The 13,124-nt window shown below is 38.4% G+C and overlaps 1 protein-coding gene across 21 annotated transcripts in view; it reads right to left on the bottom strand.

The window, feature by feature from the left end:
- The window catches only part of EFCAB6 (EF-hand calcium binding domain 6), a 304,726-nt gene that overhangs the window by 260,231 nt on the left and 31,371 nt on the right, over positions 1-13,124 (bottom strand). For 10 of the 21 annotated variants that reach the window (XM_017964036.4, XM_035265359.3, XM_035265349.3 and 7 more), the window contains one exon: positions 6,864-7,009. The exons of 3 other annotated variants lie outside the window; for them this stretch is intronic. In XM_017964036.4, the coding sequence (XP_017819525.4) occupies positions 6,864-7,009 (146 nt within the window). Of the gene's footprint in view, positions 1-6,004; positions 6,148-6,863; positions 7,010-13,124 lie in introns of those variants that run through there. 8 more of the 21 variants (XM_078333471.1, XM_035265376.3, XM_054238785.2 and 5 more) reach the window with 3 other exon arrangements.

Here is a 13,124-nt window from a genome sequence, read left to right as displayed (position 1 = left end):
AAGTCAGCAACTACTCAGATGACAGGTGGATAAATCCACAAAGATGGAATGAAACCAGTGCAACAAGGACAAAAACATCCCAAACCGGAACACCTCACCTCCTACAAGGGACCACAATCCCTCACCAGCAAGAAAACAAAGCTGGATGGAGAATGAGTGTGATGAAATTACAGAATCAGACTTCAGAAGGTGGGTAATAAGAAACTTCCGTGAGCTAAAAGAACACAGTCTAACCCAATGCAAAGAAACTAAGAACCTTGAAAAAAGATTTGAGGAAATGATAACTAGAATAGACAACTTAGAGAGGAACATGAGTGAATTGATGGAGCTGAAAAACACAACACGAGAACTTCGCAAAGCATGCACAAGTCTCAACAGCTGAATTGACCAAGCAGAAGAAATAATATCAGAGGTCAAAGATCCACTCAATGAAATAAAATGAGAAACCAAGATTAGAGAAAAAAGCACAAATAGGAATAAACAAACTCTCCAAGAAATTTGGGACTATGTGAAGAGACCTAATCTATGTTTAATAGGTGTAACTGAACGTGACGAAGAGAATGAATCCAAGCTGGAAAATACTCTTCAGAATATTATCCAGGAAAATTTCCCCAACCAAGCAAGGCAAGCCAATATTCAAGTCCAGAAAATACACAGACCACCACAAAGATATTCCACAAGAAGAGCAACCCGAAGGCACATAATCCTCATATTCACCAGGGTTGAAATGAAAAAGAAAATGCTAAGGGCAGCCAGAGAAAAAAATCGAGTAACCCACAAAAGAAAGCCCATCAGACTCACAGCAGATCTCTCAGCAGAAACCCTACAAGCCAGAAGACAAGGGGGCAAATATTCAACATTCTTAAAGAAAAAAATTTTCAAAAGACAGCCCGTATAGCCAAGTCAATTCTAAGCAAAAAGAACACAGCAAGAGGCATCACACTACCGGACTTCAAACTATACTACAAGGCTACAGTAATCAAAACAGCATGGTACTGGTACCAAAACAGAGATATAGACCAACGGAACAGAACAGAGCCATCGGAGACAACACAACATATCGACTACCATACAGTCTTGGATAAACCTGACAAAAACAAGCAATGGGGAAAACATTCCCTGTTTAATAAATGGTTTTGGGAAAACTGGCTAACCATGTGCAGAAAGCAGAAACTGGACCCCTTCCTGACACCTTACACCAAAATTAACTCCAGATGGATTAAAGACTTAAACGTAAGATCTGGCACCATAAAAACCCTAGAAGAAAATCTAGGCAAAACCATTCAGGACATAGGAGTAGGCAAGGACCTCATGACCAAAACACCAAAAGCATTGGCAACAAAAGCCAAAATAGACAAATGGGACCTAATCAAACTTCACAGCTTCTGCATAGCAAAAGAAACAGTCACTAGAGTGAATCGGCAACCAACAGAATGGGAAAAAATGTTTGCAGTTTACCCATCTGACACAGGGCTGATATCCAGAATTTACAAAGAACTCAAACAGATTTACAGGAAAAAGACAAAAAAGCCCATTCAAAAATGGGCAAAGGATATGAACAGACACTTTACAAAAGAAGACATACATAAGGGCAACAAACATAATGAGAAAATGCTCATCATCACTGGTCATTACAGAGATGCAAATCAAAACCACATTGAGATACCATCTCATGCCAGTTAGAATGGCAATCATTAAAAAATCTGGAGACAACAGATGCTGGAGAGGATGTGGAGAAAAAGGAACACTTTTACACTGTTGGTGAGAGTGTAAATTAGTTCAACCATTGTGGAAAACAGTGTGGCGATTCCTCAAGGCCTTAGAAATAGAAATTCCGTTTGACCCAGCAATCCCATTACTGGGTATATATCCAAAGGACTATAAATCATTCTACTGTAAGGACACATGCACACGAATGTTCATTGCAGCACTGTTTACAATAGCAAAGACCTGGAATCAACCCAAATGCCCATCGATGACAGACTGGATTGGAAAAATGTGGCACATATACACCATGGAATATTATGCAGCAATCCAAAATGATGAGTTCGTGTCGTTTGTAGGGACATGGATGAATCTGGAGAACATCATTCTCAGTAAACTGACAATAGAACAGAAAATGAAATACCGCATATTCTCACTTGTAGGCAGGTGATGAAAAATACGAACACATGGACACAGGGAAGGGAGTACTAAACACTGAGGTCTAGTATGGGGACTAGGCGAGAGAGAGTGGCGGGGGGAGCTGGGAAGGGATAACCTGGGGAGAAATGCCAAATGTGGGTGAAGGAGAGGAGGGCAGCAAAACACACTGCCATGTGTGTACCTATGCAACTGTCTTGCATGTTCTGCACATGTACCCCAAAACCTAAAATGCAATAAAAAAGAAAAAAAAAAAAGAATTTTCAACCCTGAATTTCATATCCAGCCAAACTGAGCTTCATAAGTGAAGGAAAAATAAAATCCTTTGTGAACAAGCAAGTACTCAGAGATTTTGTCACCACCAGGCCTGCTTTACAAGACCTCTTGAAAGAGGCACTACACATAGAAAGGAACAACCAGTACCAGCCATTCCAAAAACATACCAAATGCTAAAGAGCATCAACAAAATGAAGAATCTGCATCAACTAATGGGCAAAACAGCCAGCTAGCATCAAAATGGCAGTATCGAATTCACACATAACGATATTAACCCTAAATGTAAATGGGCTAAATGCACCGATGAATTGACACAGACTGGCAAATTGGATAAAAAGCCAAAACCAATCAGTGTGCTGTATCCAGAAAACCCATCTCTCATGCAAAGATACATAAAGGCTCAAAATAAAGGGATGGAGGAAGATTTACCAAGCAAATGGAGAGAAAAAAAAGTAGGAGTTGCAATTCCTGTCTCTGATAAAATAGACTTTAAAGCAACAAAGATCAAAAGAAACAAAGGACATTATATAATGGTAAAAGGATCAATACAACAAGAAGAGCTAACAATCCTAAATATACATGGACCCAATACAGGAGCACCCAGATATATAAGGCAAGTTCTTAATGACTTACAAAGAGACTTAGACTCCCACACAATAATAGTGAGAGACTTTAACACTCCACTGTCAATATTAGACAGATCAACCAGACAGAAAATTAACAAGGATATCCAGGACTTGAACTCAGATCTGGAACAAGCAAACCTGATAGATATTTACAGAACTCTCCACCCCAAATCCACAGAATATACTTTCTTCTCAGCACCACATCACACCTACTCGAAAATTGACCACATAATTGGAAGTAAATCACTCACTCCTCAGCAAATGCAAAACAACTGAAATCATAACAAACAGTCTCTCAGACCATAGTGCAATCAAGTTAGAACTCAGAATTCAGAAACTAACTCAGAACCGCACAGCTTCATGGGAACTGAACAACTGGCTCTTGAATGTTGACTGGATAAACAATGAAATGAAGGCAGAAATAAAGAAGTTCTTTGAAACCAACAAGAACGAAGACACAACATACCAGAATCTCTGGGACAAAATTAAAGCAGTCTATACAGGAAAATATATAGCAATAAGTGCCCACATGAGAAGAGTGGAGAGATCCAAAATTGACACCCTATCGTCAAAATTGAAAGAGCTAGAGGAGCAAGATCAAAAAAACTCAAAACCTAGCAGAAGACAAGGAATAACTAACATCAGAGCAGAACTGAAGGAGATAGAGACATGAAAAACCCTTCAAAAAAATCAATAAATCCAAGACCTGGTTTTCTAAAAGATCAACAAAATAGACAGACCACTAGCCAGATTGATAAAAAAGAAAAGAGAGAATAACCAAATAGATGCAATAAAAAATGATAAAGGGGAAATCACCACAGATTCCACAGAAATTCAAACCATCATCAGAGAATATTACAAACAACTCTATGTACATAAGCTAGGAAACGTGGAAGAAATGGATAAATTCCTGGACACTTGTGTCCTCCCAAGCCTAAACCAGGAGGAAGCTGAAACTATGAATAGACCAATAACAAGGTCTGAAGTTGAGGCAGCAATTAAGAGCCTACCACACAAAATAAGCCCAGGTCCAGATGGGTTCACAGCCAAATTCTACCAGACACACAAAGAGGAACTGTTACCATTCCTTCTGAAACTATTCCAAATAATCCAGAAAGAGGAAATCCTTCCCAAATCATTTTATGAGACCAACATCATCCTGATACCAAAACCCAGCAGAGACTCAACAAGAAAAGAAAACTTCAGGCCAGTACCCATGATGAACACAGACGCAAAAATCTTCAATAAAATACTGGCAAGCCGATTGCAACAGCACATCAAAAAGCTTATCCACCATGATCAAGTAGGATTCATCCGGGAGATGCAAGGCTGGTTCAACATACGCAAGTCTATAAACGTAATTCACCACATAAACAGAACCAAAAACAAAAACCACATGATTATCTCAATTGATGCAGAGAAGGCCTTTGACAAAATTCAACAGCCCTTTATGCTAAAAACCCTCAATAAACTCGGCATTGATGGAACATATCTCAAAATAATAAAAGTTATTTACGACAAACCAACAGCCAATATCATACTGAACGGGCAAAAACTGGAAGCATTCCCTTTGAAATCTGGCACTAGACAAGGATGCCCTCTCTCACCACTCCTATTCAATATAGTACTGGAAGTTCTAGCCAGAACAATCAGGCAAGAAAAAAAATTAAAGGGTATTCAGATAGGAAAGGAGGAAGCCAAATTGTCTCTATTTGCAGACGTCATGATTGTATATCTAGACGACCCCATCGTCTCAGCCCAAAATCTCCTGAAACTGATAAGCAACTTCAGCAAAGTCTCAGGATACAAAATCAATGTGCAAAAATCACAAGCATTCCTCTACACCAATAAGAGACCGAAAGAGAGCCAAATCAAGAATGAACTGCCATTCACAATTGCTACAAAGAGAATAAAATGCCTAGGAATACAACTTACAAGGAACGTAAAGAACCTCTTCAAGGACAACTACAAACCACTGCTCAACGAAATAAAAGAGGACACGAACAGATGGAGAAACATTCCATGTTCATGGTTAGGAAGAATCAATATCATGAAAATGGCCATAGTGCCCAAAGTAATTTACAGACTCAATGCTATCCCCATCAAGCCACCAATGATCTTCTTCACAGAACTGGAAAAAACCACCTTAAACCTCATATGGAACCAAAAGAGAGCCCGCATAGCCAAGTCAATTCTAAGCAACAAGAACACAGCAGGAGGCATCACACTACCGGACTTCAAACTATACTACAAGGCTACAGTATTCAAAATAGCATGGTACTGGTACCAAAACAGAGATATAGACCAATGGAACAGAACAGAGCCATCGGAGACAACACAACATACCCACTACCATACAATCTTTGATAAACCTGATAAAAACAAGCAATGGGGAAAGGATTCCCTGTTTAATAAATGGTGTTGGGAAAACTGGCTAGCCACGTGCAGAAAGCAGAAACTGGACCCCTTCCTGACACCTTACACTAAAATTAACTCCAGATGGATTAAAGACTTAAAGGTAAGACCTGGCACCATAAAAACCCTAGAAGAAAATCTAGGCAAAACCATTCAGGACATAGGAGTAGGCAAGGACTTCATGACCAAAACACTAAAAGCATTGGCAACAAAAGCCAAAATAGACAAATGGGACCTAATCAACCTTCACAGCTTCTGCATGGCAAAAGAAACAGTCATTAGAGTGAATCGGCAACCAACAGAATGGGAAAAAATTTTTGCAGTTCACCCATCTGACAAAGGGCTGATATCCAGAATTTACAAAGAACTCAAACAGATTTACAAGAAAAAAACAAACAAGCCCATTCAAAAATGGGCAAAGGATATGAACAGACACTGTACCAAAGAAGACATACATGAGGCCAACAAACATATGAACAAATACTCATCATCACTGGTCATTAGAGAAATGCAAATCACAACTACATTGAGATACCATCTCTCACCAGTTAGAATGGCGATCATTAAAAAATCTGGAGACAACAGATGCTGGAGAGGATGTGGAGAAATAGGAACACTTTTACACTGCTGATGGGAGTGTAAATTAGTTCAACCATTGTGGAAGACAGTGTGGCGATTCCTCAAGGACCTAGAAATAGAAATTCCATTTGACCCAGCAATCCCATTACTGGGTATATATCCAAAGGACCATGAATCGTTCTGCTATAAGGACACATGCACACGAATGTTCATTGCAGCACTGTTTACAATAGCAAAGACCTGGAACCAACCCAAATGCCCATCGATGATAAACTGGACTGGGAAAATGTGGCACATATACACCATGGAATATTATGCAGCAATCCAAAATGATGAGTTCGTGTCGTTTGTAGGGACATGGATGAATCTGGAGAACATCATTCTCAGCAAACTGACACAAGAACAGAAAATGAAAGACTGCATGTTCTTACTCATAGGTGGGTGATGAACAATGAGAACACATGGACACAGGGAGGGGAGCAGTACACACTGGGGTCTATTAGGGGGAATAGGGGAGGGACAGTGGGGGGTGGAGCTGGGGAGGGATAGCATGGGGAGAAATGCCAGATGTGGGTGAAGGGGAGGAAGACAGCAAATCACACTGCCATGTGTGTACCTATGCAACGATCTTGCATGTCCTGCACATGTACCCCAAAACTTAAAATGCAATTAAAAAAAAGAAAATAGGGACAAAAACAGAACTTATTCATGGAGTTACTGTGAGGATCAAATGTCATGTGAATCCTTTGAACTAAGCTTGGTCCATATTAAATACACATAAGTGATATCTACTGTTAGTGTTCTTATTCGCTCGTGAATACTTACGTGAACAAGATCTGAACATATTTGGGGAACCATTCCTTGAATATACTCTACATGGTGAAGAATGGGGTCTTGAATGTGTAAATTTTCGTGCGCGAGAATGCGACCTAAGCCAATCTGGTGTAATCGCCATTTTGCACATTAAGTCCCTGTGATATAAAAGAAAACAGATGACATTACCTTAAAGCATACATCCCAAATGTGTCCGGTTTCCTATCTATTCCTTTTCTGAAAGGACAGCTGGAGAGTGTAAAAATGATGCTAGTCATAATCTGCTTTACCGATGTTTCAGACTATTCTTAAAGTGAACACAAAAGTCATAATTTTGGACTCCTTGTTTTTAGCATATCCAATAAACTTTAAAAACAGCAAAATAAAGAGACTTTTGGATAGAAAAATCCACCTACATCTTGACTGTCACTGACTCATTTCTTTGGTAGGCAGTAAGGGGAAGAAAGTTTCGATTCTCTGAGCTTTTTTGAAGTGCCTCTGTATAAATCCAACATGTAGTCAGAGGCAGAGCTGGGATGACAGGAGCGAAACTGCTGGAGTAAGGACCTCTGAAAATCCTCTCCTCCATTAAATCAATGAAGACACTGGGAAAAATTGTGGAAATCAATTATTTCAGAACTCTGGAAATTAACCAAAGGCTTACAGCAAGCTGGGGAGCATTTATTCCTCCGAATGGCTGAATCTCAATATGAAGAACAGGTTTTGTGGCATTTTAACTTGCTTCATTCCCATTTCTCTTCACTTGCCTCCCCACTGCCCACCGGCTCTGATGTAGTCTTGAAAACCATCAGCCTTCAATCACAGGGAAAACCCAGTAGGCTGACAGTCGCTCGAGTGGACAGAACAGGGCTGGAGCTCTGTGAAAGCCTCCTTACCAGAAAATTATCATTATTTGGCCTGATGTTTCCCTGAAACATCCTACTCCCAAGGCTGTCTTCATTTGAATTGAGTTAGAGCTCACTCAGTGAGCACAGCTTACCATGAAAAGGCATTTGTTAGAAAAAATTCAGAGGCAGTTGTTTAAAATCATGGCTGCCTGAATAGGTGGATAACAGGGCAGAAAATAGGCAACCAAAAAGCTTCAAGGGAAAAGCTGGGGAATGAGATGTCAATCGGGACTTGAAAAAGCTCCCACATCTTCTTAAAAATCTAGGAAACCACTCACGTGCAGAGACATAACCATTCCCAGGGAGAGAGGTGCTTGCTCAGGAAAGACCTGAGAAGACCCTAACCTCTCACCTCCAACTGACCTTGCAGCTCTACCCAAGCAGGAAATGGACCGCATAGTTAAGTGTTGAAGGAATGCTCCAATCCAAAAAAGCCCCTCAGTAAAAATTGGGAGATATTGTTTCTAGGCATAGAAGGAAATTTATGTCCAACTGTGAGCTGATGACTAAGCTAACCAATCAGAGACTCCAGTGGCCATGTATAACAAAGAATACAGACTTTATAAAATTTGGGAAAGTGAATAAACAAATGAACAACAGGCAGTGACAACAACAAAACATAAAAAGGGATGAGAACATGATTTCTGCAAATACCACATTATATTATTTAAAGTGTCATGGGCCTAGCATGATGGCTCATGCCTGTAATCCCAGCATTTTGGGAGGCTGAAGCAGGAGGATCACTTGAGCTCAGAAGTTCAAGACCAGCCTGGGCAACATACTGAGACTCTGTCTCTAGAAAAAGTAAAAATAAAGAAAATTGACCAGGCATGGTGGCATGCACCCATGGTCTCAGCCACCAAGAGGCTGAGATGCAAAGAGCACTTGAGCCTGGGAGGTTGAGGCTGCAGTGAGCTGTGATTACACCACTGCACTCCACCCTGGACCACTGAGCAAGACTCTGTCTCAAAATAAATAAATAAATAAATAGTCCAGTTTTCAACAAGAATTTATGAGAGAGACATGCAAAGAAACAAGAAAGTATGGTCCATACTTATCTTCAGAAACAATGCAAGAAAGAATACAGTGAAATATTTAATCTGTTGAAATAAACACCCCACTAACCTAGAATTCCAAAATCAATAAAATTACTCTTCAAAAGTGAATGAGAAATACTTTCTTGGGCAATCAAAAATTGAGAGAATTTGTTGCCAGCAGACTTACTTGCAAGAAATGTTAAAAGAAATTCTTCAGAAAGAAGAAAAGGCCAGGCGCAGTGGCTCATGCCTGCAATATCGGTGCTTTGAGAAGCTAAGGTAGGAGAATTGCTTGAGGCCAGGAGATCAAGACCACCTGGGCATCATGCAAGGCCCTGTCTCTATCAAAAAAAAGAAACACACACACACACGCACGCGCGCGCGCACACACACACACACACACACACACACACACCAGGCATGGTGGTGTGCACCTCTAGTCCTAGCTACTCGAGAGGCTCATGTGGTAGAATCACTTGAGCCCAGACTTTTGAGGTAACAGTAAGCTATGATCATCCCACTGCACTCTAGCCTGGGTGAGAGTGAGACTCTGTCTCTAAATATTTTTTTTTAAAAGAAAACAAAAGAAAGATACATCTCAGAAACTCAGATCTATATACGAAGGGAAGAGCATTTGAGAAGAAGTGAAGGAAAAACAAACATATACGCACCTAACAAAAGAGCCCCAATAGACATGAAGCAAAAACCAACTAAACAGAAACGAAAAATAGGCATTTCAAGAATTATAGGTAGAAACTTCAATATCCATGTTTAATAATGGGTAGAATATCTAGACAGAAGATCAACAAAGACATAGAAGATCTGAACACCACCACAACCAAGCAGACCTAATAGACAATTAAAGAACACATCCAACCAACAACAGTAGAATATCATTCTTCTCAGCACACATGGATCATTGTCCATTTTGTTTTGGACACATAAACCACATGTTAAGCATAAAACAAGCCTCAATAAATTTAAAAGGACTGAAATTATCAGAGTATAATCTCCAACCATACAGAATGAAAACAGAAATTGGATAATTCACAAATATGTGGAAATTAAACAATGCACTCCTAAATAACCACTGAGTCAAAAAAAAATCAAAAGAGAAATTAGCAAATACTTTTAGAGAGATAAAAAGGAAAGCACAACCTATTAAAACTTAACAGAATGCAGCTGAAACTCTGCTTAGATGGAAATTTATAGATGCTAATGCCTATATTTTAAAAAGAATAAAATCTTGAAAAACAAATCTAAATTTCTTCCTTAAGAAAAATAAGAGTAAACTAAAGCCAAAGCTAGTAAATGAAGAAAATAATAAAGATTAGAGCAGGAATAAATGAATCAAGAATAGAAAAGTAAAGAAAACTAACCAAAGTTAGTTATTTTAAAATATCAAAATTGACAAATTTTTAGCGAGGCTGGCCAAAAACAATGAGAAAACACTCAAATTATTAAAATCAGGGATGAAAGGAGACATTACTGCTAACCTGACAGAAATTTAAAAAAAATTATAAGGTAATACTACAAACAATTGTATGTTAACAAATTAGGTAACCTAGGTAAGATAAAAACATTCTTAGAAAGATGCAAAATACTAAACTGACTAAAGAAAAAACAGAAATCTAGATAGAACTATGACAAATAAATTGAATTAATAACCAAAACTTCCTGCAAAAGAAGTCCAGGACCAGGACCATTAGTAAATTCTACCAAACACTTAAAGAAAAATTCAAGGCTGGACATGGCGGCTCACATCTATAATCCAAGCACTTTGGGAGGCCAAGGTGGGTGGGTCACCTGACATCTAGAGTTCGAGACCAGCCTAGCCAAGACGGCAAAACCCCATCTCTACTAAAAATACAAAAAATAGCCAGGCATGGTGGTGCATGCCTGTAATCCCAGCTACTCAGGAGGCTCAGGCCGACTTGAACCTGGGAGGCAGAGGTCACTGTGCACTGAGATCGAGCCACTGCATCCCAGTCTGGGTGACAGAGTGAGACTCATCTCAAAAAGAAAAAGAAAAATTCAACTCATCCTTCACAAATTCTTATGAAAAACAAAAGAAGAAGGAACATTTCACAACACATCCTATGAAGCAATATTACTCTGATACCAAAACCAGACAAAGACATTAGAAAAAAAGAAAGCTAAAAACCAATACTCCTTATGAGTATAGGGAAAATTCTCAAAAATAGGCAAGCAAACTGAATCCAGCAACATATTTTTAAAAATCAGACAGCATAGTCAAGTCAAATTTATGCTAGGAATGCAAGGGAGGTTGAACAAACAAAAATTAATTAATGTAATAGACCATATTATTAATCAAGGAAAAAAACATCATAATCTCACTAAGGGCAGAAAAAGCATTTCACAAAATCTTACATCATTTAATGATTTGTTGTTTTAAAAAAAAAAAAAAACTCAAGAAATTAGGAATGGAAGGGAGCTTCCTTGACTTAATAAAAGGCATCCAAGAAAGACTCACAAGTAATGTCATACTTAATGGTGAAAGACCAAAAACTCCCTAAACTCAAAAAAAAAAAAAAGACAAGAATGTCTGTTTTCACTATTATTGAACATTATACTCACTGTTCTAGTCAGAGCAGTTAGGCAAAAAAAATAAATAAAAGGTATTCATATTGGAGACTAAGAAGTAAAACTACCTCTATTTGCAAATAACATTGTTGTATATATCGAAAATCTTAAGGAATACAGGCAGACAGATACACACACGTGCGCATGCACACACACACACACACTATTATAACTAATAAACAAGTCAATAAGGTTGTAGGATACAAGATCAATATACAAAAATCAATTATATTTCTATATACCTGAAATGAACAATCTGAAAATAAAGTTATGAGAACAATTATATTTACAGTATCATCAAAAGGATAAAATAATTAGGAATAAATCAAACAAAAAGAAGTACAATATTTGTGCACTAAAACAAATATTATTGAAAGAGGTTAAGTAGACCTGAATGGAAAGATATCCCATGTTCATAGATAAGATGGCAACAGTCTCCAAACTGATCTATAGCTTCAACTCAATGTTTACCAAAATCCCAACTTCCTTTCTTGCAGAAATTGACAATATTAAAATTTATATATAAATGCAAGGGACCCAGAATAGCCAAAATAATCCTGAAAAATAAAAATAAAGTTGGGGGCTGGGCACAGTGGCTCAGGCCTGTAATCCCAGCACGTTGGGAGGCTGAGGTAGGTGAATCACCTGAGGTCAGGAGTTCGAGACCAGCCTGACCAACATGGTGAAATCCCATCTCTACTAAAAATACAAAATTAGCTGGGCGTGGTGGTACATGCCTGTAATCCCGGCTACTTGGGAGGCTGAGGCAGAAGAATTGCTTGAACCTGAATTCCAACTACTCAGGAGGCTGAGGCAGGAGAATTGCCTGAACCCGGGAGGTGGAGGTTGTGGTGAGCCAAGATCGCACCATTGCACTCCAGCCTGGGTAACAAGAGCGAAACTCCATCTCAAAATAAATAAATAAATAAAATAAAATAAAATAAAAATAAAAATAAAGTTGGAGGTTACATTTCCTGATTTCAAAGCTTAATACAAAGCAACAGTAATCAAGACAGTACGGTTCTGGCATAAGTATGCACATATAGATTAATGGAATAGAATTGAGAGACCAGAAATAAACTTTTACATTTATCATTAATTGATTCTTGTCAAGGGTGCCAAGACCACTCAATGAAAAAAAAGTAGTCTTTTCAACAAATGGCACAAAAGAATGAAGTTGGGCCCCTACCTCATACCATATACAAAAATTAACTCATAATAGATCAAAGCCCTAAATGTAAGAACTAAAACTATACAATTCCTAGAAAAAAGCATAGGTATAAATCTTTCTGACTTTGGATTAAACAATGATATATTAGATATGATACCAAAAACAAGCAACTAAAGAAGAAAGATTAATTGGACTTCATCAAAATTTAAAACTTTTGTGCTTCAAAGAATACTGTCAAGAAAGTGATAAAACCCCACAGAATGGAATAAATCATTCGTGAATCATATATTTGATAAAAATTTAGTGTGCAGAATATATTAAGAACTCTTACAGCTTAATAATCAGGGACAAATAATAGGGGGGAGATCCCATAAGTGCCAAGGCAGGAACAAAAGGCCTCAGCCTATTTCCATATAAATAATGAAGAAGAAAGTAACTAGAAGTATAACCAAAGTAGTTATTAGTTATTCATATGTGATCTTATTCACAGGTGATCTTAATTCTTTTACTAATGCCTCTCAGGTCAGAAGTGTGAACCTGGGATGACACTGTG

Source organism: Callithrix jacchus, chromosome 1 (genome assembly GCF_049354715.1).
Source record: "Callithrix jacchus isolate 240 chromosome 1, calJac240_pri, whole genome shotgun sequence".
NCBI classification, from domain to species: Eukaryota; Metazoa; Chordata; class Mammalia; order Primates; family Cebidae; genus Callithrix; species Callithrix jacchus.
The sequence above is the reverse complement of the archived record's forward strand: the minus strand, read 5'-3'. Positions and strand labels throughout refer to the sequence as shown.